The sequence below is a fragment of the Ixodes scapularis genome, unplaced genomic scaffold (genome assembly GCF_016920785.2).
Source record: "Ixodes scapularis isolate PalLabHiFi unplaced genomic scaffold, ASM1692078v2 PGA_scaffold8__174_contigs__length_109621045, whole genome shotgun sequence".
NCBI lineage: Eukaryota > Metazoa > Arthropoda > Arachnida > Ixodida > Ixodidae > Ixodes > Ixodes scapularis.
In genome coordinates, this window is record NW_024609883.1 from 69,984,536 (window position 1) to 70,012,421 (window position 27,886).

General features: G+C 51.9%; 3 protein-coding genes and 1 pseudogene across 3 annotated transcripts in view; 1 reads left to right on the forward strand and 3 right to left on the reverse strand.

Annotated features, from left to right (window-relative positions):
• LOC115320083 (thiopurine S-methyltransferase) overlaps positions 1-27,886 on the reverse strand; it is a 140,717-nt gene that overhangs the window by 56,188 nt on the left and 56,643 nt on the right. The gene's annotated exons all lie outside the window — the stretch shown is intronic.
• Positions 5,457-17,438, reverse strand: LOC115322468. The gene is given in 5 exon segments (XM_040212383.1): positions 5,457-5,537; positions 5,539-5,727; positions 5,729-5,837; positions 5,902-6,517; positions 17,195-17,438. Coding segments are annotated over 5 exon segments (1,239 nt in total).
• LOC120841481 lies at positions 22,034-25,219 on the reverse strand. The gene is made up of 3 exons (XM_042287022.1): positions 25,215-25,219; positions 24,228-24,882; positions 22,034-22,153 (listed from the first exon to the last, which is right to left on the reverse strand). Exons 1-3 carry the CDS (start codon positions 25,217-25,219, stop codon positions 22,034-22,036), a joined length of 780 nt encoding a protein of 259 aa, XP_042142956.1.
• On the forward strand, positions 26,560-27,756 carry LOC115320075 (annotated as a pseudogene).

A 27,886-nucleotide genomic window follows, 5' to 3' on the forward strand; every position in this document is an offset into this window, starting at 1 on the left:
GCCGAGGAGAGACGACACGCAGCCTGGTTGTGAGGGTGGACGATGACTGGCCGGAGCGCGTTAGTGGCGCCCCCCTCCAGTCCCCCTCCAGTCCGCCCGTCTGCGGCCGCCAGGCTCGGCGGGCAACATTGTTCACCGCGCTAATAAACGCCGTTGAGCGCACGCGCTCCGGCCAGTTATCGTCCACCCTCACAACCAGGCTGCGTGTCGTCTTCCCTCGGCGGGTGCTTCGGCCCCCTTCGTCCACGTTCGAGAAAGATCGTGACACTGGCGACGAGGAACCGTGACACTGGAGGCCACCAACGTGCACGGTTCGGCCCACGCCACCGAGAGAGTCGCAACACCGGCCCCCGCTCCTGTCGCCATGCCGCTGTACGGGAGGCTCGAGCCGTTCGAGGGAGATGGGTCCGCCTGCCCAGTCTACGAAGAACAAGTCCACGTGTTCTTCCGGGCGAACGACACGCCGGAGGCGAAACAACGGGACATCTTCTTGGCCAGCTGCGGGACCCGCGTCTTCAGCCTCCTTCTCGACCTCCTCAAGCCGGCCACGCCGCACGTCAAAACGCTGGGTGAGCTGCTCGCCACGCTGCGCTCGCACTTCAGCCCGGCACCGTCCACGCTTATGGAGCGGTTCCGCTTCAACAACCGGAGCCACCGGGACGGAGAGACCCTCGGGCAGTTCGTCGCTGCGCTACGAGGGTTAGCGAGCACCTGCGCCTTCGGCGACCAGTTGGACTCGCTACTGCGGGACCGGTTCGTCTGCGACATCAACAACCCTGCAATGCAGACGCGACTCCTGGAGCTCCCCGACCCCTCGCTGAACGACGGGGTGAAGGCAGCGCTGGCGATGGAAGCAGCAGCGAAGGACGCCAGCGAGATAGCGCGTGCGGCCAGCTCACCGTCGACGGAAGCGGCGGTGAACAAGATGGCGGCAAGGAGCGGTGCCTGCAGCCGCTGCGGTGCTGCCCACTCCCCCTCACAGTGCCAGTTCGTCCAAGCACAATGCTTCACGTGCGGGAGAACTGGGCACCTCGCAGTGCTGTCGAGGGGGGAGGACGAGCGGCGGCCAGCAGCAGCAGCAGCAGCAGCCTGGTTCAAGCCCGGGTTCCAGCCAAGCCCGCGGCCAGGGTGGCCGTCGCAAGAAAACGCGACAGGGACGAGCGGCATCAGGCCCGGGTCCGTCTTCAGCCAGGGTCCACGTCGTGGCCGAGGACCCGCAGATTTTCGACGTGTGGCACACCAGTAGACTTTCATCGTCTGTGCCACCTTACTTGGTGTCAGTTGAAATCTGCGGCCACCCCATCACCATGGAGCTGGACACAGGGGCCAGCGTGTCGGTCATGCCCGGGAAGCTGTTCAAGCGTACCTTCCCTGGCGTGTCCATCGAGGCGTCTGACGTCATGCTGCGCAGCTACTCCGGGCAGCTTTCCCAGGTCCAGGGTCGGGCCCAAGTCAGCGTTCGCCTTGGCGACAGGGAGGCAATCCTTCCCCTTTATTTCACCAAGGGGTCGTCGCCGACGCTGCTGGGCCGGAACTGGATTCACTCGCTGGGTGTTCGGCTGCCGGAGTACCAAGAAGCTGCGCTGCACGGGGTGAAAGACGTCCCGAGCCTCCTGACCGACTTCCAGTCCCTGTTCCAGCCAGGGGTGGGCACCTTCGCCGGCACGACGGTTGGCATCCACGTTCCCAAGGGAGCCCGGCCTCGGTTCTTCAAGCCGCGTCCGCTGCCGTTCGCCCTGAAGGACGGGGTCACCCAGGAGCTGCAACGGCTGCAGCGAGAGGGAATCCTGGTGCCCGTCAAGTCTTCCGAGTGGGTTGCACCGATCGTTCCAGTCCTCAAGCAAAACGGCCGCTTCAGGATCTGCAGGGACTTCAAAGTCACCATCAACCCCGTCGCTACCGTCGAGAAGTACCCGCTGCCTCGGGTAGAAGATCTCTGGTCGGCTCTGTCCGAGGGACAGAAGTTCTCCAAGCTCGACCTTCGAGATGCCTGCCAGCAGCTGGTGCTCCAGGATGCCGCCCGGAAGTATGTCACCATTTCGACTACCATGGGACTCTTCCAGTACACGCGCCTACCGTTCGGCGTGGCCTCAGCCCCAGCCATCTTCCAGAGAGAGATGGATAACCTCTTCAGGGTCATGAGACACGTGGCGGTGTACTTGGACGACATCCTGGTTACCGGTACCGACGACGGGGACCACCTGCAGAACCTGCGCAAAGTCCTGACACTACTACAGGACGCCGGTCTCAAGCTGAGGCTGGACAAGTGCGTGTTCCTGACCCCCAGCGTGGAGTACCTGGGACACATCATCCCCCAGGCTGTCCTGGCCCCGGCACCCCGCAAGATTGAGGCCGTGCTCAAGGCGCCGAAGCCCAAGAGCAAGAAGGAGCTTCAAAGCTACCTCGGCCTCGTCAACTTCTACAGGAGGTTCCTGCCCAACCTGTCGACGCATCTGGAGCCGCTGCATCGCCTGCTTCGTGATGGGCAGCAGTGGGCCTGGAAGAAGGAGCAGGACTTGGCCTTCCAGCGCAGCAGCGAAGATCTGATAGCCGATACACGAGAAAGCGCGTCGGCGACCACGTTATCTTTTCCGCTCACATGCTGGATGTCGGTGGTGAACTGGGCGATAAACGAAAGCTGGTTCTGCTGGACTGGCGTAAGTTTGTCACGGCGTTGAGAGAAGGCGTAGGTTAGAGGCTTGTGGTCGGTATAAATGGTGCAGTGCTGTGCCTCGAGGATGTGGCGAAAGTGCTGAACTGCTTTGTAAATGGCGAGAAGCTCTCCGTAGTAAGCTGGCCAGTGGCCAGTTCGTCTGAGCGGAGGTCGTAGTTGTGTCGGTGGGGCTGGCGGTGGGAGGGGACGTTTTCCGAATGGAGAGTTTCTTTGAGAAAAAAAGTAAAAGCCGTTTACTACTCCCTGTAACACCGAATTAGAGTGCAGCTCTTGAGGAGGAGGGGGGAAGGGTACTGGGGGGTCACGTGACCTTGGGGGGTCACGTGACGATGCCAATGATGTCGATGACGATGCGGACTCCGATGACGTCATCAGCGATGATGACGATGCGGATGTCGGTGACCGGCATCCACATCGTCATCATCATCACGGATGACGTCATCAGTGATGATGACGATGCGGATGCCGATGAGGTCATCAGTGACGTCACTGATGACGTCATCAGTGATGATGACGATGCGGATGCCGGTGACGTCATCAGTGACGGTGACGTCATCGGGGAGGTCACGTGACCTCGGCGGGGGTCACGTGACCCTGGGGGTGGTCACGTGACCTCGGGGGTGTCACGTGACTTCGGAGGGGGGTCACGTGACCTCGGGGGGGGGGTCACGTGACCTCGGGGGTCACGTGACTTTGGGTGTCACGTGACCTTGGGGGTGATGTGACCCTGGGGGAGGGGTCACGTGACCTCTGGGGGTCACGTGACCTTGGGGTGACCTTGGGGGCCACGTGACCTTGGGGTGACCTTGGTTACGCCGACGGCGACGCCGACGCCGCTCAAGCCGGGAACGGGCCCCTAAGAGCTGCGCTCTAAAATGCCAAGGGACGCCAGATGTTGTCGACACGTTGCATGAGGGAGGCGCCGACTGCGAAACTGGAGGCGTCCGTGAAGAGCCCCAAGGGAGCGTCTGGTACGGGATAAGACAGAAGTGTGGCATCGCAGAATGCAGTTTTGCATTTCTCGAAATTTTGCGCTAAAGCTGGCGTCCAGGTGACGGGTTGGTTGCCTCGTAGACCAGCCAAGGCATCATGAAGAGGAGCTTGGTAGTCAGCTGTGTGAGGCAAGAAGCGCCTGTAGAAGTTAAAGGAGCTGTGCAACGATATTCAGTTGGAATGTTTTTCACTTTACACGAGCTTACTGGCACTAGTGAGACTCAAGGATACTTGCACGCAACGCCACTGGCCAAGAAACTCCTTTGTTGCGGTGAAATTTCAAGGACAAAAGCAATTATTTTCGTTCACTCTCTCCTTGGCAAAATTTGATGATGTAACGTGGGAATCGCAGAACACCCAAGTGACGATATTTGAATGCGGTTCATAGATTGGACGCGAGCCCTGCGTGGGCACTCGATTTGGGCTCGTGACAATTGCTAGCTCGAGAAGCATTCGGGTTGTGACCCGTGTCCAATCGCTGCAACGACGACAACAGCCGAGCCATAACAATGTCTGGAACTCAGCGCGTGTCCTGCGCTTTGGCAACCCCAGCGCGTGGCTATGATCAACACTGGCGGCATATAATCGGCTCCAGATCACGTGACCGCTTGTTCTGGCTGCGAGTTGAGGGGGTGAACGCTGCTCGTTTTTCTTAAATTTTTGTCTGGGACTTCTATTGCGTGTGGTGAAGAACGAACGCGTGTTTCATAGGTCATTAATGTCAGGGAACCGTTCTAAGCGGTATTTGCGCAAGGTACAAAAATTGTTGCATTGCTCCTTTAAGCATGCCGAGGAAACGACGGAGGTCTTTAGCGGAGGACGGTTGAGGATAATTCTGCAGGTCTGAGATGCGGTCAGGCAAGGGTCGAGTTCCCTCTGATGAAATTTCGTGACCGTGGAAGGTGACAGTGGGGGCGCCGAGAGTGCTCTTTTGGATATTGACGAGCAGACCGTGGTCATCAAGTCGTTGGAAGAGTAGGCGAAGGTGCCTATGGTGGTCTTCGGCGTTTTGGGAGAAGATTAATATATCGTTAAGATAGACGAAGCAGAAGTCAAGGCCGCGGACGACTTCGTCGATGAAACGTTGAAAGGTTTGTCCTGCGTTCCTCAGGCCAAAGCTCATGAAGAGGGACTCGAACAAGCCAAAGGGTGTAATGATCGCGGTTTTGGGGATGTCCTCCTGGTTTGCAGGTATTTGCGTGTAGGCCTTCACCAAATCTAGCACGGAGAAGACGTGGCAGCCTTGGAGACGGTGGGCGAAGTCCTGTATGTGATGAATGGGGTATCTGTCGGAGATGGTGCGAGCGTTGAGGCCGCGGTAATCCCCGCAGGGTCGCCAGCCTTCAGTCTTCTTCGGGACAAGGTGAAGCGGCGAGGCCCACGGGCTCTCGGATCGGCGGGCGATTCCTTCGTGTACCATGGACTCGAACTTTGCTTTGGCGATGCGCAAGCGGTCCGCAGCAAGGCGACGAGCGCGGCAGAAGACCGGAGGGCCCGGAGTGGTTCGGATGTGGTGTACAGTGGTGTGTCGCACGTCCCGTGGCAGCCCGCTGGGTCGCGTTAAACCGGGAAATTCGGCGAGTATGGCGTGGTACGGCGAAAGTTTTCCACACCGAGTACTTTAATGCTGAGCTGGTGGGTGGTCGTGCGCTGGCCTGGCGAAGAAAATCCCGTTGTCGCGTCAATGAGTCGGTCGTGGCGACAGTAGGGAAGGAGGTTGTACTGTGCCAAAAAGTCTGAGCCGATGATTGGCTCGGAGACGTCGGCGATGACGAAATTCCAATGGAGGTCACGGTGTAGGTTTTTTAGTTGGACGTGCAGACGGAGCGAGCCGTAGGTCTTGATGGTGGACCGGTTTGTTGCGCTGAGCCATGAGCGCGAAAGACGTAGGTGGATGGGAACCTTGAAGATGGGTACGAGGATAGCAGCAAGTGTCAGAGGCACAGTTGAGAAGGAACCGCTGCTTTGTGATTTGATCGGTGACGAAGATGCGGCGGCCTGCGGGTTGGCAGCTTGTAGCCGCGTCTACAAGCTGCCGTTGGCGTTTCCCTGATGTCCGACAGAAACAGGGTGGTCGGCATTGTCGGGCTCTGTCCCCGAAGCGCCGATGGTAGTAGCATCGGCTACTGTCACGAGGCTGCTGTGACGGGCCGGTGTTACGGTCACGGCTCTGTGAGCGGTAACGGGGGCGCGTCGGAGGACTTTGATCCAGGCGTCGTTGAATGGAGCTGAGCTGCCGCGTGATATCGTCGATTCGGTGCGCGAGCTCTGTGGTGTCCAGCGGTGCTTCGACGGCGTGGACGGTGGGCGACAGCGGCGGTACAGAGACCTCAATGACGTGGTCAGCAATTTCGGCAAGTTGGTCTAGAGGTAGCGTAGGTTGAGCCTGTAGAATGGCCTGGACGTGTGGTGGTAGTCATTGGAGCCATAGTGTCCGCAGAAAAAAATCGTGGACTTGCGTGTTGCCTACGAAAGCACGCATGTGGCGGAGGAGCTGTGATGGTTTGCGCTCGGCGAGTTCTGCGGACTGAATAAGTTGACGGACTTTCTGGTCTTCCGATAGTGACAGGCGGCGGGTGAATTCAGTTTTGAGATGTTGATAAAGGTTGGCCGCTGGTGGATTGTCGAGGATATCCCGTATCTCGTTGGCGTAGCGGCTGTCCAAGTGGGCGACGACGTAATCGTAGCGCGTTCGGTCTTCGGTGATGCGCGCCAGGGAGAACTGCGCCTCGACTTGTGCGAACCATACCTCAGGCGAGTCCGCCCAAAACGGCGGAAGTTTGACGGCTACACGGCAGACGCCAAGTGAAGCAGCGTCCGAGATGACAGCTGCAGGGGTTCCGCCGCCTGCTGCGGTGCCGGTAGGCACGGGCGGTATTAGAGAGCTTTAGAATAAACGGCCCCAACGCTTTCGGGAACCCAACGCTTTGGGGTACCCAACGCAACGACACCTCACGCAGCGTGCTTATAGAATAGGGTTTGTGACGACGCAACGCGGCACGCTCGCTTTTTTCGCATGCAACACCATTGTGGACAACGAACAAGCTTCTTAACAGTGAAAAATTATTAAAACGCAAAACATTTGCGCTGAAACGACACTTTATCATGGCTTGCGGTTCAAATAATAGCGGGGGGGGGGGGGGGGTAACACCAGTTGGAACGGCACAGCAAGACCCATCTGCCGACCATCTTTGAATCAGAAGATTTACTTCTCTGGTCACAAGAGAGTGCACGTCCTCAAATACCAGGCTATCATGTGCGCCAATAGAATTATCTGCGAACTCGACGGGCCATTCCCCGGTCACAGGCACGACGCTGGTTGGTGTAGCTTGCTTTTAGCCCATCCTGTAGCTGATGCAGCACGACAGCTATAGAGAGTTTTATAATAGGCGGTCCCGAAGCTTTGGGGCCCCAAAGAAATAGGGGCCCAGCACTGCGCATGTGCAGAACCCAAACTCAGTTTGGGGTTTTGGGTTGGCACGTGCCCCCAACGTGAAATTCGAGAAATAGCGTGGGGCCCCCAATAGTTTGGGGCCGGGTTCTGTCAGCAAACATGGCGGCGCCCTTTCCGCTCGCTTCGGAGAAAATTCGTCATGGTCGCTGCAGTATTTGCCGATTTCATTGCCAATGAATAGTGCAACCGGCTTTCGCTTTGATTTATCTCGCTCAAGTCACAAAGAATGAGCGGTGGGCTCGCCCCGTTTTAAAGATCGTACCCGATTCTGGCCGTTCCTAAGCCTTAACATACATCGTAACTGTTGACATGGTAACGTATTGCTGCTCCGCGGCTAAAAACTCGTTCGCACAACCCCCCCCCCCCCTTTTTTTTTTTGTTATGTTACGAAAAGTTACCGGGAAATCTGTGCTTCGTATTAAACTCTGTCAGCAGCAGGTCGACCCGGTCGCGGATGGCCCGCGTGGAGTGATTCTTCCGATTGCTTCGGAGACCCTTTTGGCATTTGAATTCCATCTCTTGGAATCCTCAAATGGGTTAGTGGCGTACACCTCGCCTAGCACATAAATTATATCGTCGATCGAGAAGCGAACGCGCGCGGGAGCCTTCTCTTCCGCCATTTTCTTCTGGCCTTGGATTGGCCTCGACTCGTTCGCCCATCCCGTTTCGGGTGCAGCCGAAACAATCCAATCCGTAGCGTTCTAATTTGACGCTTGTTCTCGTAGTAGCATAGAGAGTTGAGCTAGCTGGTACTTAAGACATACCTAAAACAGCGCACAAGCACCGGAGGAAGATAACAAAACGCAGGAAGGGGCGCTGACTCCCAACTTATGTATTGTGAAAGAAAGAAAAAGAGGAACCTTCAGATATGAAGCCCACGTTGTTGTTCTTTCTTCTTTTTTCTCGTCTTTTTTTTGTCGTGACCTTGTAATGTCAGTTTTCTTCTTTTCTACTGTAACTTAGTAATGTATCTGTTTTTATTCTTCCTTGTTTTTACCTTGTGGGTGCGCGTGGGCCTTATGTCTGAGGCTTCCTCTTTCTCTTTCTTTCACAATGCATAAGTTCGGAGTCAGCGCTCTTCCCTGTGTTCTATTTTCTTCCTCCTGTGCTCGTTCTCGAACTTTTTGGGGTATGTTTCGTTCTAAAATTTTTGGGGGTTCGTGTGCTCTTTGACCAACTGCAGCCGAAGATTTAGGCCTTCAACTATGCCGAGACTGAGACGAACGCGAGCGCGTTTTCAAGATGCAGGTATCTTGCCACGAACAAAATCTACTCGGAGTCACGGAGTAGCAATACGTTGCCATGTCAACGGTTACCGCGTATGTTTAAGGCTTAGAAACGGCCAGAATCGGGGACGATATTTAAAATGGGGCAAGTCCACCGCTCATTCTTTGTGACCTGAGCGAGATAAACCAAAGCGGAAGGCGGTTGCACTATTCATTGGCAATGAAATTGGCTAATACTGCAGCGACCATGAAGAATTTGCTCCGAAGCGAGCGGAAAGGGCGCCGCCATGTTGGCCGACGCAACCCGGCCCCAAGCGCCAACCCAAAGCCCCAAACAGAGTTTGGTTTCTGCGCATGCGCAGTGGTGAGACCCTATTTCTTTCGGGCCCCCAAGCTTTGGGGCCCCCTATTCTAAAACTCTCTATTGTGTTGGCGTTAGCAGGGTTCTGTTCCACGGGAGCATCGAGTTGGTGCTGCTGTTGCTATACCGTACGATGGGCTATCCGGTACGAACAGTGCACATGAGAGTCCTCTGTGGTATAGTCGGTTGCAAGCTAAGAAAAAACCGGAAATGCCTCTCAGAGGAAAATGTAATCCTACGCCGAGAAACGCCAGCCAATCGTTTTCATGACGTCACGATTCCGTAAACCAATCGCGATCCTTTTGAAAAAAAAAAAAAAAAGCCCAACATGGCTGCTGGCCTTAGCAACGTGACGCTAGTTTCTCGTGACAATTATTCTGCTTTTTTGCACCGTGTTTTACGTGCCCGAGGTTACGCCACGAAATCTTAATGGTATCAGCTTGCGTTTGCAGCAGTTTTTGCGCGACAACGTGAGAATCCAGCGACGCTATCGCCAACGAAAATTTCGAAGCGGGCGCGAGGCTTAGCACTGCTGAGAGGTATGTTAGACGGTATGTTAGACAGTATGTTGGACAGAAAATGAATTTGGAAGACGGTACATTGGACATGACTTTCTTTCTTTACTAAACAGCTATTTCGTTGACAAAAACGTATTCTAAATTATTTAAATGTCCTGAATGAATTAAATAAATATTGTAGTAGTTTAAGACACGTTTCCTGGAGGAAGAAAAAGCAACGTTGCTAGCGAACTACTTTCTCGACGGCGGACGCAGTTCAGATGGGCGCAATGCGCTTGTGGGTGGAGCTAAAAGATTGTTCTTAGGTTGCATCCGACTATAGTGCATGCGCAGTTCGTACCGGAGGGCCCATCGTACCGTGTCGGACGTGAAAAAACTGGTCCCTTAAACTCTCTGATATTGAGTTTTAGGGAACTGTTTTTGCACATCCGGTACCGTCCGGTACGAACAGCGCACATGAGAGTCTTCTATTGTAGCACATGCGCAGTTCGTACCGGAAAGATCATTGTATACCATATCGGACGTGCGAACACGGTTCCCTGAAACTCTCTATACTGTCTGCATGCTGTCATTTGTAAAATGTAATGGCAGCGTGACTGCAGCGTATGGTGATTTGTTTTAGAAAAGGCAGTGGCTGGCAGTGTCGGATCGGTCTTGTTTCAGTCGCCGTCACAGAATGCCAGCTGCCTTTTTTTTTCCTTTTAGTTGTTTTTGTTGCATCCGATAAAATGCTCCTTTTTAGCTATGCCCTTGTTTTATTTGTCGCGACATCATGGTGCTTTATTCCCGGACTGTCAAAGCATGGAAAACTACAAATTTTCGTCATTTACGACGCCCCAGCGCCCTAACAATAACGGTACACAACTCTGGAAATAGCGTTATAGACGCGAAAGCGGTGAGAACACTCGTAGTGTCACTTTTTGCTGCTCTCTTTTATTTTTGTTGTAAATTTTGTTTAGGTGCGCTCCTTCGTTTTTACAGAATGGCGAATCAACGTCATTCAACCTCCCCGCTTAATGGTGAACACCGAGGTATAAAATTGCTAATGAACTCGGTATTCGGCAACTGTAAGAAGGAGGAAGTTACAGTTCTGAATAAGCGGATGCCGATTAAGGCCGCTCAAAAGAGTGAGCTTAGCGTCCGAGGTCAATCTTGCGAGATCGATACAAAAAAAAAAAAAAAAAGAATATGTTATAGGTTGGAGGCACGCGGACTACAATTAACTTCTCGTCCACTAAATGGTATCTATTTATATGAACAAATATTCTTCACGGAGCTTGCGACAGTGTTACTGAGACCAAAATTTGCGTCCCTCATGCCGTGGAAAAAAAGGATTCCCGGCACTCAAACTACCCCGGCACTCAACCAAAGGCTCGCTAGTCTGCAAGACAATTGCAGCTCGAAGTAGCGGACCAAAAGCCATGAACTCAAAAAAAAAAACAAAAAAAAAAATCGTGTAATTTGTTTTACTATTAGCGCGGTCAAATCCTAGATATTTATTCGTATACTCGTTAGGTACAGGCCAAATGAAGGGCGTTGCCGCCCGCACACAAGTGCCGATGCGGCCGTCTACGTGATGATGTCGATGTGGAGTTTTGTGATCGATGTATATGAGATAGTGACAGTGGTAGGATTTTGGTTATGTACTATGAATGAAGTTATGTGAGATTTGTGGGTGTGATCAAGGGTATTCTGCAACTGCCCTGCAGAGCTCCGTCGCTTCTTCTTTGTTCGTGATCGGGAGGGTGACGGTATGGTCATGTGGAGCTCTCCAGAATCTCACACCACGCAGGAGGCATGTGTTGTCGTGTCGTTGGGTCGGTGCGACAAAGGGGTCGATACGTCCAGCACGTTCATTACGACGGGGTACGAAGCGGAGGTAATTGTCCTGTTGGATCCCAGGACTAGTGGCGTCACGAGGGAGGTGCGGGGGGGGGGGGGGGCTGTCGCGACGGGCTACGAGAGGGGGGGGGGGTTGTTGCTGGGAGCAACGAGCGGGAGGGGGGGATGGGGGGGATATCGCCGCGGGCCACCGCCCCGGGTGCCGCTGACCCTGGTGACGCCACTGCCCGCGACCAATTATGTGGGCCAGCAGCCGCAGGGTGGCTACGTCTCTTCGTTGGGCCAGTGTGCTCCCCTTGGCGTTCCTTTATAGTTGGGATGTCGGGATGTCACGTGGTGGGAAGCGAGGGCTTGGCGATGCTTAGCAATAGATCCCGTAGGCTGCATCTTGTTGTATGGTCTCCAGCGTTGTTTTCTGGGCTGACGCTCCTTGTGGTGACCACGTGGGCGATCACTAGTCTAGTAGGTGGGACGAGAGCAGTGTAGACCTGCGCGAGCACCGTGGGCACCAGGGCTTTGCTGGCCATTTGCACAAACCCCAACCTTCGCTGTGCGCGTGAGACGATGGATTGAACGTGCGGAGTGAAGTTTAGTTTACTGTAAAGGGTTTATTCCTACGTTTTGCTGTAATGTGGATCAATTGATTGATAAGATTTGAGGTGCGTTCTGCGGTTCTAGGTGGGGGGGGGGGGAGGGTGAAATGAATTGTTGCCTATTTTGATGCACTTAATGTTAACTTATTTATAATAATCCAGTTACGGATCCCATCGAGGTCTCGTTGCAGTTGATTATACTCTTCTTGCTATCTATTCGGTTGAAGGAGAATGAGGTCAAAGCGTATACATGGTGGCAGTGAAGTTTATGACCTGGACAGTGTCGTTGATGAAAATTGAGAAGAGGGTCGGATGAAGTACGGCGCCTTGGGGGATTCCAAATTCAGTGGTTCAGAACTGGGGCTTTGATTCATTTTAGGACACTTTTTGTCGCCTTTCCTGGATGAAGTTGGACAGCCAGCAGAGGAGAAGGCACTTGACACTTGCGCTCTCCAGTTTAGCCAGCGGGAGTTGGTGAGCTACTTTATCGAAGGCTTTTGTAAAGTCAAGCTGTACCAGTTCGCAAGGTGTAGAATTGTCTAGGTTAACACTGATTTGGTAGACAATGATCAGCAGGGCGGTCTCACAGCTCCGTCTAGGGCGAATCCGTGTTGCGCTGGAGGTAGGAGGGCGTGAGCGTTTAGGTACTTTTGTAGGACAGAGTTCAGCACTCGTTCCATGGTACGGCAGACGACTGATGTTGTGGAAATTGGCCTGTAGGACTCTGGTTTGTCAGTTGGGGTTCCATTTTTCTTTGTAGATTTGGGTGACATGGGCCCGTTTCCAAATGGAAGGGACACACCCGGTGCCTAGGGGCTGCTGGAACAGTCAAGCCATAATGGTGCTAGTTGGTGGCCACTTTCCTTCAGTAGCGCAGGATGGATCTCATCAGGGCTAGTTTATTTTGAGGTCTTAATCGGTTGAGAGCCTCTTTGACGTTTTTTTTCGGTGAAGAGGATATTGGACAGGAAGAGGTGGGTGACCAGCAGCAATGATAATGGGTAGGAGTCATGGTGTGACCGGGCAGGGCTGGTTGTCGTCCATATTGTAGCGAAGTGGTTGCTGAATAGCTCTGCAGTTTCCAGGTCATTGAGAACTTTACCTTACTGGCATAGTAGTAGTAATAGTAGTAATATTTATTCACAGGAAATATATACAAAAACAGTGATCTGGCCCACAAAAGCAGGGGTGTGCTTGTGTGTGGGGCCAGGCAAACGACGGAACGCATCGACATGAGGAAATAGGAATCAAATCGCACAACAGAAAAAAGGCACTTAGAAGTTATGCAGTTAGACATATTACAATTAATTCATTAAAGAATGACACCAGGTTTTAAGTTTGAATTTTTTTTTTTAAGGATGTCATAGCTATTAAAAATTGAGGAAGTCTATTAAATAATGTTGGAATATAATGATTTCTTGTTCTTTTTCCGTAGTGGGTGTATACTTTCGGGACAACATATCTTTCTGTATGTCTTAAGACTCTGGTTTTGGCCACTTTATTCTTAAAAGTCTTATTAAAAAGTTTTGCGTGATTGTAGCAAAGATATGAAATTTTTAAAAAAATAAAATACCCAGCTTTGCCACCTTTTCCTCCATTTCTAATGTTTCATACCCAGTTCCATAGGTGATATGGTTCACAACCTGTTTTAATACCCGATCTATCGCAGTCATTTTAGAACGAGAACAATGACCATATACAGTGATACCGTAACGCAACGTCGATTCTACTAGTGATCTGAAAACTAACAATCTTATTCTTAAAGAGCTGACAAATTTTAATTTATACATGTTGGCAGATATTACACGCAAACGTTTTATTATGTAATCTATTTGTTCATTCCACAACATGTGCTCGTCGAAATAGATGCCTAGGTATTTAACAGACCTGCTATACGGCAGAGGCAAACAGTTGCAATTATGACAATGAGCTGTATGAAGGAGAATACATGGAGACAACTGAACACGTTTATGCGGATTACGGAAACAGACAAGCTTAGTCTTAGGAACATTCACAGAAATCATGTTAACAGCAAACCAAAGCAATAATATGTTCAAGGCAGACGTTTTCTTCTTCTTGCATCTTACGTAAGCCCAAGACATCTTTGCTTCCTTCATGACCCACTGTGCCAATTCCAAAGCAATAGTCCCAGTGCGACTGTCTTATGCGTTTCTTAAGGTCTCTCTGCAGTGTGCGGGCTGCGTCGAGTGTAGCGGTAGAGTAGTTTTGTTTCAATTGTGAAAACAGTTGACGCTTTCTACAAGCTTAGAGCAGTACATCCTTCGTTATTCATGGCGATCCGGGTTTGTTGTAGCTTAAATCGGAGGGGACGCATTGAGCTTTGATGGCCTGCATAAAGTCGAGCCATGTGTTGTACGAGACTTCTGGGTTATCTTGGAACACCATGCCCCAAGGGCGAGGTTTATACGCGAATTGAGGGGGTTACTACCTAATCTTGCGAAGTGATGGAGGTGTCTGGTGTGGGTTTCGGATTTAGGCAAAATATGGTGCGTATTTGTGATTACCGCTTGGTGGTCGGATCCTGTGAGGCCTTGATCTGTGAAACAATTTGAGATAAGTCTGGGGTTAGACAAAAATATGAGGCCGAGGTAGGCAACTTGGTTTTTGCTGGTACTGTAGCTTGGTTTGTTTCACATTGGGTTGAGTCCAAGTGTCTCCACGTTTTCGAGAAAGAGAGAATCAGTTGGCTTTGTGGGTATACAGGTGTACGTGCATCTGACCGGTTATTGTGAGCACTGAAATCTCCAACTTCCAGCACATTGGTTTACATGTTTCTTGAGAGGGTGACGGAGGACAGAAATGACTAATAAGTCATAGCTTTCTGCTTTTATGCTTGGTGGCCAGTATACGACACATAGAAGTTCTTCTGTTGTATGGAGCTCCATAAAAACGGCATCAAATCCATTTTGGCCTAAGTCATGTCTTTTAGTGCACTTATTTAATGAAGGTATGGCGACAAGTACTCCATCCCCAGCTCAGTTACGGTCTTGTCGTTAGATATTGAACCGTGTCAGCTCAACAAGCTGACTGTAATAAATAGAGCTGTTCAACATAGTCTCACATACAGCGAATATGGTGGTGGGGCAGGGACCAGTGAGCACACGGAATTCGTGCATTTTGTTTTTGACGGATCTGAAGTTAGAAAACCAGATAGATGTTGGTATTTGTTTTATCCTAGCGGAAGCTGTCTTTGGTCTATCCCCGGCGGTGATAATTGGTGCAGTGGACGCTGGCGTAGGCTGATCTTGAGCGTCAAACAGGTTGTCGTTGAACGACGGCAGCTGGCAAGCGCCAATAGGCCGGCAGTGAGAGTTGCTGAAATATCCGGTGGAGCCGGACGTTTCACCCATCAAATGTAGAGCGGCCACAATATCGTAGACTGGTTTGCAGCAGCGAGGACAGGTAGGGCGAGGTCATGAGTTGAGTGGTACGTCGCCGGCACATAACAGGGTCATGTAAACATGAGGTTGAAGAACGCAACGGCTGACAAACGTTTGAGACCTGGTTGACGACCGACCGGATCGGGTAAGCTTTGTAGGTTATCCACGTCCGCGTGTGAGCGCCGCACTTCATTCTGGACAATAGAAATTTGCCTGAAGATTGGCGTACTGTGTCGGGGGGTGCTTGCATGGAAAGGGCGCTGTGGGGGAAAAACACTGAAGCGTGGAAACGGCGAACCAAAGCATAATAAAGCGCATGCACTTAAGAACGTGTTTTCTCACCACCGCCATCGTGATGGTCACACTGCAGCAGCCGCGAGGACAGGTAGGGCGAGGTCACGAGTTGAGTGGTACGTCGCCGGCACATAAGAGGATCATGTAAACATGAGGTTGAAGGACGCAACGGCTGACAAACGTTTGAGACCTGGTTGACGACCGACCGGATCGGGTAAGCTTTGTAGGTTATCCACGTCCGCGTGTGAGCGCCGCACTTCATTCTGGACAATCGAAATTTGCCTGAAGATTGGCGTACTGTATCGGGGGGTGCTTGCATGGAAAGGGCGCTGTGGGGGAAAAACACTGAAGCGTGGAAACGGCGAACCAAAGCATAATAAAGCGCATGCACTTAAGAACGTGTTTTCTCACCACCGCCATCGTGATGGTCACACTGCAGCAGCCGCGAGGACAGGTAGGGCGAGGTCACGAGTTGAGTAATACGTCGCCGGCACATAAGAGGATCATGTAAACATGAGGTTGAAGAACGCAACGGCTGACAAATGTTTGAGACCTGGTTGACGACCGACCGGATCGGGTAAGCTTTGTAGGTTATCCACGTCCGCGTGTGAGCGCCGCACTTCATTCTGGACAATCGAAATTTGCCTGAAGATTGGCGTACTGTGTCGGGGGGTGCTTGCATGGAAAGGGCGCTGTGGGGGAAAAACACTGAAGCGTGGAAACGGCGAACCAAAGTATAATAAAGCGCATGCACTTAAGAACATGTTTTCTCACCACCGCCATCATGATGGTCACACTGTAGCAGCCGCGAGGACAGGTAGGGCGAGGTCACGAGTTGAGTGGTACGTCGCCGGCACATAAGAGGATCATGTAAACATGAGGTTGAAGAACGCAACGGCTGACAAACGTTTGAGACCTGGTTGACGACCGACCGGATCGGGTAAGCTTTGTAGGTTATCCACGTCCGCGTGTGAACGCCGCACTTCATTCTGAACAATCGAAATTTGCCTGAAGATTGGCGTACTGTGTCGGGGGGTGCTTGCATGGAAAGGGCGCTGTGGGGGAAAAACACTGAAGCGTGGAAACGGCGAACCAAAGCATAATAAAGCGCATGCACTTAAGAACGTGTTTTCTCACCCTCGCTATTGTGATGGGTACACTGCTTGAACATCGTTCAAAATAAGACGCTTTACAGCAGCTGTGCATGGGCGCCGCCATTACTGACCTTCAGTTTTTGTTCCCTCTTATTCCGTTCGCTCCACTTCATCATTACCACAGCAGGACAGGTTATTGCCCTTTTAGATTCTACTGTGTTCTTGCGCCCAGCATAGGCCCTTGTGAAGGCCCGTCAACTCCCGCTTCAGTGGCTCGGCATCTCGGTAAGACAAGAGAAGGGCGGCTATGGCGGCTCAATCTGGCGCGTGTGTAAAGCGTCTATAGACAGCATACAGATTTGAACGCGAGTCACCTCGAGGTCCGTGCTTCGGATGCCGCATGGCAGCGAGTTCAGGGAGAAGCTTGGCACGCCGCATTCGAACCACGGATACCGCGGTGACTGATGTCTGGCAGACTGCCTTCTGTTTGACGTAATAAAGAGTGTGACCCCGCCTAAAAACAAACACATGCACAAAGAGTTAAAAGTAAAGTTACGGCGCACCTTCTCCGCTTAATTGGAGGAACCGGCGTATGGGCACGCATTAAAAGAAGCTGAACGTCATTGCGTTGTGCTTACAGTGCTACCTGAGTGGCTCGTTGGTTCCTACCACTGGCTAGCAGAATATAGCTAAAAATAAATGAAAAATGAAATGACGTCCATTTGTGGCCGTAATTTTTCTTACCCGGCAGGGACTTGGCAACGTCCGCAACTCTGTCCAAGTTCCTTCCAGCCACGATGACTCGGCAGCCTTCCTTGGCGAAAGCGAGACACACACATCTGCCGATTCCCCCGCCGCCTCCGACTACGAGAGCGACTCGTTCCTCGAAGAAGCTCGGAGCGCTGGACATGGCTTTCAGGAGAATTTTAGAGGCAGAGGGTGCAGCAAAGGTGTAACTTCTGAAGAATGTCACATGTGTCGGAATCATCCCTGTATAAGTATAACTAGGTCATGTGATTTTACGCCAACATTTAAATCACAGGTGCGCGCTAGATGTACATGCAGAACGGTAAAAATTTCAGAAACAAACAAAAAAGACGACACTTTTTGTTTCGTTTTTTTATTTATTCGCAACAATCTGTAGGGCTTACTCTTTTATCTTATGGGTGGTATGTTAGTTGCAAGAAAAAAGTCTCAAAGTTCTATATAAAGCGAGCAAGTTATCCTGCCAATTGCGGTCGTATCTTAGTCTTTTCCGCTTTTTAGGACCCTAGACTAGCACAAAACACTTATTTTGGCCCGACGAACTGTGCTACCTGGGTATTTATATATAATATGAATATTGGAGTTCATAAATATAATAAAGTGTTCATAAAATGCTAATATTAAACAGCCTCTAAATAATATTTCGGTACGGGTGGAGTAAAGACAGATGCAGTAACGGCCAGTTGAATAATATTATTTCAAGTCGCGCCACCCGGCCCCGTCTCAAGCTTACATTAGGGTAGTGCGCATCAGGTTCGGTGTCAATGTCATTTGCCTCGTCACAGTGTGAAAAATAATTTCACTTTCTCATTTTTCAGTATTGACCCTTTTAACGATAAAGAAAAAAATCATCACCACGGCCTTTTTTTTAGTTGAGTTTGTAAGGAAGTGATAATATTTCCATACTCGTAGCAGCCATCGGTGTCACTGCAGTTGTAAGTCAATTTCTATTGATTATGTAAGGTAAAGCATATAGTCAACGGTAATCTATTTCAGGAATGCACGTGGTCCAAATTATTTTCTTGAGAAAACGTGTTTATGTGACACCCTACATTTGTTAGGTTTTAGGATATCGACGCTGATTTACCTTAGATTATGACTCCCTACACATGTTTCCCCCGACGAGACTATGGGTTGTCGGAATGGTTCGACTATATTTTGTTTTACAGCCACCTCGGTGGCTTTAACTGGCAATGATATTAAAACAAAAGACAACACATTAAAGTGTCTCAATGGCTCTGAACCAACGCGCTGGCATATAAATTCCTAATTCGGGTGTTTGAATACCGGCAGGGGTGCCAGCCAATCTGACGGGCATCATAAGATCTCCAATTGACCTATTGCCAAATACACCGATCTCACCAGCCAATTTGACTACGCCGCCGCTGCCGGAATGGATTGAGGGAACTTCAGTCTTTTTGCAGGCAGAGTGGCCAGGCGAGGGACAGTCTCTTCGACAATTCTTCGCGCGCGGGCCGGGGCGCTTGGGGGATTTTTCAAAAGGTCTATTGACCAACCAGCGGAGCAAAAGGCCCCTGACTTCCATCTGCAAATACCTTGTTTGAGGACTATCTAGGAAGTAATTTTTCAGCCTGAAAATTTTTTTGCGGACTACTGAAGAAAAACGTATTTTTTGAGCCGAAATTGACCTCTGTCAGCTAGAGTCTGGCGTCAATGAAGGCAACGTGTGCGTTATTTCGTTTACATGCCACTACTAGAAGCTCGTTACATGGCACGTAAACAGCATCTCGGTAAGGATCATGGCCCGGGCCCGGGGGAAGCACGAGCCACGATGCCCCCCCCCCCCCCCCCCCCCCCCCCCCCCCAAAGTCTACGCCTATGAGCTCAGACATGGCCAAGGGACAGGCTATAGGGAGAAGGGAGCGGTGGCAAAGTGGGACCGTTGCCGGGAGCTTCTTGAAGTGGAAGACGGTCAAGACGCCGAGATGAGCATACGCAAGGCACTCCGAGAAGGCAAGACGAGATATTGGTAAAGACCGATTCCCCCACCCCTGACAATCACGTACTCAATCTCTGGGCTAGCCGGCTACAAGCGCTCCAGAGATACGGTAAAAAGAAAACACTACGGAACAAAATCAAGCTAAACCATGCGACGCTTGGAAAGGCATGGCGAACTTACCGGGGCCTCAACGGAAGGAAGCGCAGGACGAGAAATGCGGCACAGAACCTCGCCCTTAAGCTAAACATAAGCGAGGAGGAGTTAGCAATCAAGGCCGGTGAACTTTTTTCCCCGAGGACGGAGCACCGACGACCCCCGGAGCAACAGCCGAGGACTTGGCCATGCCACTAAAAGCTGGGATGGAAAATCGGGGGGGGGGGGGGGGGGGGGGGGGGGGGGCTAAGCTCGCCTCCGGCGGGAATCTCTCCGATGCCAGGTCACGAGGGAGGGGAGCTTCTTTTGACTCCGCCCCGGCGAGTTTCCCAGTCCCCCTCTTACATTTCCGACCTCCCCGGCGGCGGCGAGTTCCCCAGCGTAGCTCCGATTTTTCCCTACGCTCCGCAGTGAAGGTTTTTTATTTTATCTAAGGGGGCCATGAAACGAATTTTGGGTTGGGATGAATGATTTTAAATTGGGACTTTACTAATCGTATATCGTTTAGTTGGCCAAAAGAAAGAGGCTAGGAAGTCAAAAGCCAGCTTTTCGGTACGAACTTTTGAAAATATAGCGGACTATTTTGTACCTTCTTGCCTTCGAAAGGTGTCCGCCTTTTCACTATGTACATCCGCTGTTCCAAAAGCGCGTCACCGGCGCCAAACTGACGTCAGCAGAGCCCAGCTCACGCATTGGACACGAGAACTGCGTCACTCGGACGTATGTGCTCGTCAACAATCAATCCGTCGACGAATATTTGGATTTGCGTTTGTGGCCAATGAGTGCCCTGACGGAACGTATTGTCACTGGGGAATGACAAGTACTATGGTGTGCATAAAAACCAAGGTGGAACCTAGGGCTCATCGCACCGGTGCCGAAGGAATGTCACGACGACGTAATTTCACAATTCGCATTTGAGTTGAGGATTAAAGCTAAGGAGGAAGAAGTAGGAAAATCGTTTCATGACCCCTTTAAATCGGGGGATCGGTGGCCGGCTGGGCTAGCGCACACCAGCTCGGAGCACGTCTAGCGAAAGGTCCGTTGCAGAACCCAGGATGCTGGGTTCAATCCACACCCCTGCCCGTTTTGATGTTAATGAGCATCGTACCGGCGTGCAGTCGTGTAACACTACTGCGGGATGGACGTTAAAGACCCCAGGCTAGCGGTTGTACGGCACTGCATGGCTAAATTTCTCATCTACAGCTGGGAGAATCTCCCCCGTTGAGGCAGACCAAGTTTTAGGCAGTATCAACATACATACAGCCCAATGTTTTTTATTTAAATCGTAAATGTCAAATAAGAATAGGTAACAGCAGGGATGCTAATTATACAAACATTGCTTGGATGTGGGCTAGTTGACTAGACATTGTGATGGTTTGCTGGCGCCACGTAGATGCAAGAAAAACGCTCTTGATAAATATATAAACTAAAGCAGAGTATAGACGAAAAACAACATACAGGAATGGCGCAGACTAACAACTGTATAATTTCTTTCTCATCTTTCTCCCCCCACACCGCCACACAGCCACAATATATATATATATATTTTTTTTTTTGTTTTTCAGAATAGGGTGCACGTGGAGCGAAAGCTCGCGCTGCAGAACCCAGGATCGTGGATTCACCCCCACCCCTGCCCTTTTCGATGTTGATGAGCATCGAACCGGCATGCGGTCGTGTATCACTACTACGTGGTGCACGTTAAAGACCCTAGGCTAGCAGTCATACTGCACTGGCTAAATTGCTTATCTACAGTAGGTGACAATGTTCTGGCATGTTCTCCTGCTGTATAAACAACTAACGGCCAATTTGTTTGTCAAAATACGGTGTGGAAGAAGAAAGATGTGAAAGAAATTACACAGTTGTTAGTCTGCGCCATTCATGTATATTGCTTTTCTTCTATCATCTGTTTTAGTTTGAATTTTATCAAGTGCGTTTATCTTGCATCTACGCAGCACAGCAACCCATCAAAATAATTGTAAAAGCCTGTAGGTAATGGTAAATTGCGTTCCTGGTTGCAGATTGCCGTAAAAACACATTTGTTTCTAGTATTCACTTTGTAGAATTTGGATGTAGGATTCACGACGGGGGCGACGGTTCATTCACGGCTCCATCGCCTCAAGCCCCGTTCGCCACGCAGTTCATCGCACAGCCACCTTACCACGTCTTTCGAGAGGCGATAGTGTTGTTGAAAATGATTGTAGTCCATGTCCAACACATTGGCGTGGTTTAAATACTTATGCCGACGGCAAAACACGAACGAAAACGCTGCCATTTTGGACGCTTCTCCCTGATCTCGCGCCCAACTCGCCCAAACTCGCCTAGGTCGGAACCGGCAAGCTTTTCCCATCCGTGGCGGCTTCTGCCACGTCACAATGACGTCACCGCATCTCGCCGCGAGTTCCGAATATGCAACTCTCCGACTGCCTCAAACCCTCCGTTTAACGTCACGATCTAGGTAGTGTCGGCGCGTGTCGTCATGCACGGCGCCGACCAATCGCGGCGGTCGGCGAGTTTGGCGGAGAACTCGCCTCGATCTCGCCGCGCCGAGCTCAGCCCCCTGCAGCTTGGCATGGGAGAACTCATAGACGCGCTCTTCACAACAAAGACCAACAGCGCCCCCGGCCCGGACAGGGTCACTTATCAAGCACTCAGAAATCTTCCGGAAGAAGCCAAGAAAAGACTCCTGGACAAATACAATTAGTCAATTAGTCAACGCGGAGCAAATACTCCTTGCCTCGCAGCTGAAACCAGTCCAGCCCAACCTTTTGCCTTGGCAGAGATGGCGTCACCGTTGGCATGAGAGGCTCGGCGTTTTGTTGACGTAGCTTCGTGCATACAACACAGTTATTGACAACCCTTCTCAGCTCGGACGACAGGCCTGGCCACCAGACAGCTTCTTTCGCGCGCTGCCTGCACCGTCCGATTCCCTGGTGTCCCTCGTGCAGTAGTTTCAGCATCTCCTTCCTTAGGGAGTCAGGAATAAGGTTGCGGGTTCCATAGAGCAGAAAGCCTTCGCAGTGGGACAGGCTTCCTCTGTACTACCAAAAGGGCGACACGTCGAGAGGAAGTCTTGACTTTGATGGCCATCCGTTCATACAGTACTCCCGAAGCATCTGGCAAACTTTGTCTTTCTCCTAGGCTTCTTTGACTGGATGCAGAGAGCTGCTTCGGAGTCCCATCACTGCTCCAACAGTGAATGACTGAACCTCAGCGCAGGTCAGTGTCTCCGCTGGCTCTTCCTCACCCACCGGAGCCCTTGATAGAGTATCAGCCGTCGCGATGCTCTTGCCAGGAACATACTGCATTCTGTAGCTGAACCGCATCAGACGCATGCGGAAGCGCTGGGTGCGAGGAGGGAGCACATCCAGTGCCGACTTTCCCAAGAGCGTCAGCAAAGGTTGATGCTCGGTCTGGAATGTTGTCGTTAGGCCCCGCAAAAAGTCTTGAAACCGCTCTGTTCCCCAGGTCAAAGCCAATGCTTCTTTTTCCACCTGAGCGTATCGGGTTTCAGTCGGGGTAAGGGACCGTGATGCGAAGGCCACAGCTCTTACCCTCCCATCCGGCTGGACCTGAAGCAAGACTGCTCCTAATGCGTGTGAAGACGCATCCGCCGAGAGTATTCTGGGATGCGACGGATTGTAGTGAGCCATGCAACAATCTGAACACAGGAGATCCTTGACGCCTTGCAGAGCAGCCAGCGGCTGCTTGTGGGGGACCCCAGGTCCACTCCGACGTTTTTCGAAGCAGGTCTCTGAGCGGCGCCGTAATTTGTGCCAAGTTCGGAAGAAACCTTGCCAGATGGTTCGCCATTCCAAGGATCCGACGGACGCCGGCAGGATCCTCTGGAGCCGGAAGATCTCTGATTGCCTTGACCTTTGCTGGGTCCGGTCGAACACCGTGGCGGGATATATGATACATCCAAGGAAGGTAACTTCCCTTTCCTGAAGACACACTTGGCTTTGTTGAGGGTGACTCCAGCTTCATCTAGGCGCTTGAGAGTCTTGTGCACATTCGCATCATGCTCAGCTTGGTCCTTGCCGAAAACAAGTATATATCATCCATGAGGTTGAGAGCTCCGGGCAGTCCGCTCAAGATCTCAGACATGCGTTTTTGGAAATATTCCGGAGCTGATGTTATCCCAAAAGGTAGTTGCGTGAAGCAAAAACGGCCAATTTGGGTGATGAATGTGGTCAGCCCTTGGCACGAGGGAGAGAGACGGATCTGATGGAACCCGGAATTAGCATCCAACTTCGAAAACACTGCCGCCGCCCCCAGCTGGCCAAGCGTTTCCTCCACAGTTGGAAGTACATAGCGCTCTCGTCGGAGGGAGGTGTTGAGGTGAGTGAAGTCAATGCATATCCTTACTTCTCCGGAAGGCTTCAGAATTGGAACAATCCCAGCACACCAGTCGGTTGGACCTTCACCTGGGCGAATGACGCCCAGATCCACCATCTTTCTGAGTTCTTGAACGACAGCATCTCTCAGAGGGATGGGCACGCGACGTTCGACGCTCAGCGAGTAAGGCACCGCCGCTGGGTCTAGTCGGATGGTGTACTCTTCTGGAAGTGTCCCAAGGCCGCTGAAGAGTCGAGCAAAGCGCTTCTCGAAGCGTTCGGTGCTGCAGAGAAACTTGACGAGTCCTAACTTCTGTATGGCAGGCAATCCAAGAAGGGCAGTGCGAAGTTGTTATACGACGTAAACCTTTTGCCTTGTGAGCTTGTCCTTCCATCTCATGACAACGTCAAACTTCCCCAACCCCTTCAGGGCATGTCCACTGGGCCCCGAAAGGAGCTCTTCTGCTGAGCGTAGGCCAGAAGACGGTATTCCCGAAAATGTATCAGGGACCGCTGAGACCTCTGCACCGGTGTAGATCTTTGCGGTCAGCGAAACGTTGTTCACGGTTATCGTCGTGAACTTGGCGTCTGGACGTTTACCGAACTCCCCGACGGCGCCCAGAAAAACCGTCGGTGTTGAATTCTGTTCCACTGAGGAAATGCCTTTGGTTCCTCCAGGCATCTTTTTGCAGACACGTGCGTAATGACCCTTGGTCTTGCATCGTGCGCACTTTTCGGCTCGCGCAGGGCACTCAGAACGAGCGTGACGCAATCCTCCGCAATAACCGCACGTGGAGCTTGGTTGTTTTGCTTTTAAGGTTCGCGTCGCATTCGAAGAAGATAGCGCGCTGCGAGGCTTAGACGACGAGCCTTTCGCCACTGCGTCGAAGTCGGCGTCTTCAGTCTTGACAGGCGGTTGCACTTCAGTCTCTCTCAACAACTGCTGCTGCTTGTGAACAGACTCTTTCTGTCGAGCCTTGGAATGCGCGGAAGTCAGAGTGAGCGCAGCGTCTAACTGAAGTGTTTCCGAGAGTGACTTGTCTCGCAGCACAAGAACGAAGCGGTCACGAATCAGGCGGTCACGGAGGCTTCCGTAGTCGCATCGGTCCGCCATGTTGTAGAGCACGGTTATGTATTGGTCCACTGTTTCAGTGGGCCCCTGCTCCCGTCTGTTAAAACATGCAGACTCGTATACTACGTTCCTGACTTGAATGAAGTGACCGTCGAATCTCGCTTTCACGGTGTCGTACTTCTTGGCGTCAGCGTCAGATAACCTGAAGGTGTTGAAAATTTGCCTAGCCTGGCGACCCATGACGTAGAGAAGCGTTCGTACCTGGGTTTCTTCGGTCTGTGCGACCAGTCCGGTTGCGTGACGGAAATCGTCGAACTCGGCGATCCACGCCGGCCACTCCGAAGCGTTCCCAAAGTGGAAGGGTTCAGGCGGCCTGAGGGCGAGGCCGGTGGCGACGCTTCCCCGATCCATGACTCGGTGTGGTCCGCAACCGCAAGGCGACGCCCGAAGCTTCAGAGGCGACGGGATCCCACTTCTGACACCATGTATCGGTGCTCGGTGGCACCCGAAAGAAATGCGACTGACTCCGTGTCACGGCAAACCAAAAATAATGTTTATTCCCTCGTGCTCCTGCACAAGTCACGGGCACCAAGGCACGCGTGTCCGTGCCTCGCTTATAAAAAGCGGGAAGTTCAAAAGAAGCTCACGCCACAAAGTGCGTTTTCCTTGCATCTACGCGGTGCAGCAAACCATCAGAATAATGGTAAAAGCCTGTAGGTAATGATAAATTGCGCTCCTGGTTGCAGATTGCCGTAAAACACGTTTCCAGGATTCACCACCCCTCGTAAAGTATTTGGATGCACTTTGTAGAATTTGTTTGTAGGATTCACGGCGGGGACGACGGTCCATTCATGGCTCCATCGCCTCAAGCCCGGATCGCCACGCAGTTCATTGCACAGCCACCTTACCACGTCTTTCGAGAGGTGATAGTGTTGTTGAAAATCAACGTCGTTCATGTCAAACACATTGGCGTAGCTTAAATACCTACGCCGATGGCGAAACACGAACAAAAACGCTGCCATTTTGGACGCTACTCGCTCATCTAGCGCCAAACTCGCCCAAACTCATATTTTGGTCGGAGCCGGCAAGCTTTTCCTATCCGCGGCGGCGCACGTCACAATGACGTTACAGCATCTCGCCGGGAGTTTCGCATATGCCACTCTCCGACTGCCTCAAACCCTCCGCTGTTACGTCACAATCTAAGGAGTGACGGCGCGTGTCGTCATGCACGGCGCCGACCAATCGCGGAGGGCGGCGAGTTCGACGGAGAACTCGCCTTGATCTCTCCGTCCCGAGCTTAGCTTCCCAGGTCTGGGATTCGCGGAGGCTGCCGGAGGACTGGAAGCTGTCCTGGGTGACTCCGATACCCAAGCCCGGCAAGCCACTCGATCGAACTGAAAATCTGCGGCCGTTTTCCCTGACATCTAACGTCGGAAAGACGGTGGAGAAGGTTGTACACAGGAGGATTCAGTGGTACTTGGAGAAGCACGAGTGCCTAGATCCCAGACAGACGGGCTTCTGGGAGGCAATGGGTACCTATGACAGCCTCAAACTTTTCTACGAAGAAGTTATGGCAGACAAGAATAAGCAAGATCCGCGACTTGTCGTTGCTTTCCACATCCGAAAGGCTTTTGACGCTGTCCCTCATTGGGCTGTCGCTAGAGGAGCCAAGGCATGCGGCATTTGAGGCAGGGCACTGAATTTCATGGGGGACTTCCTACGCAATAGAAACTTCCAGGTGAAAATAGGAGAAACCAAAGGTCCTCATGAGCCGAACTGCAGAGGAGTACCGCAGGGGGCGATGATATCGCCGGTCGTCTTCAACATGGTGATAACAGCTCTGCCGATCCGACTTCGTACGATTGAAGGAGTAGGTTTAACCGTCTACGCTGATGACGTGACACTCAGGACCCGCGGCGGATCCTTAGGCGAGCAGGGATGGGCGGTGCAACGCGGCATAGAACAAGTCCTGGAGTATTTCAAGTCCGGGACGGAAGCGTCCCCTGAGAAGATGCAATACATGGCAGTAGCCAGGCCCCGAGACCATCGGGAAGGAATCGCCAACTCGATAGTACTCGAGATAAACGGGCAAGAGATTGGCAGGAAGCCACAGATCAAAATCCTCGCAGTCACCTTCGTGGGAACGGCGAGAAGTACGAAATGGCTCCCAGAGATAGAGAAAAACTGGGTTCAGGGCTTGAAGCTCATTAGAAAAACAACCAACAAGTCATGGGGCGCCAACGAGAAGGCTCTTCGCATCCTGGTGGAAGCCCTGCTCACGTCAAGAGCTCTATATAGCTGGAACTTGCTAAATCTCATCCGCGGGCAGTGGAAGAAGCTAGAAAAATTGAATCACCGATCCATGAGGGTGATCACAGGCCTTCCCAACTTCACGCCACTCGAAGAGCCGAGGCAAGCTCAGATGAGCCGTATTGAGGACAGAGACGACGCAGAGAACATCGCACAATTTCAACGACTGGAGCGGACCAGGCAAGGTCGTCGACTTCTAGAGGACTTGGGGTACGACATAGGGAACAAGCCCACACTTGAAGAGCCCCTTCCACCGTGGTAAGATGAGGCAGTCACAGACCATTGGCGACTCCCTAAAGCCCTAAACGAAGGGAAGAGGGCAAGGGCTGCATAGGCTACATGCAGCTTGGTGCGAGGAACATAGAAGGGGCGACAAAACACGCTATACCGGCGCAGCAAGAACCGAGGGAGCCTCAGCAGCAGCATGGCACGACCCAAGAGGGAACAAGGGGTGGGCCGAAGCGCTACCGGAGGGCAAATCCGTCAAAGAAGCCGAGCTCAGGGCGATTCTTGCGGCGAACGAAGACATCCTGAGCATGCCAGTAACGGCAAGCAAAGCCAGAATTTTTACGAATTTTTAGGAGGCAATCATCGCGACCAGATGCAGCAGGGCCAAAGGCTGCACGACTAAAAAGATAAAAAAGATGGCGACAGAGCTTCGAGTAAGGGGCACCGCGAGTTGTACATTACGTGGCTTCCTGGACACAGTTGAATACCCGTTACCGAGAGTGCACACAGGGCCGCAGTGGAGGCAGCAAATTATAGCTCCACGCTTGGCCCGCCACAAGACGACGAGATACCAGCAGGCTACAGCCGATTGGCTGCCGTCCAGGCCCGTCGTA

What these genes read in the sequence shown, in the direction of transcription:
- LOC120841481 (XM_042287022.1), bottom strand. An exon ending in CCAAGTTCACGACGATAACC is followed by an intron (nt 22,154 to 24,227) that starts GTGAACAACGTT and finishes GTATGCACGAAG; the next exon opens with CTACGTCAACAAAACGCCGA.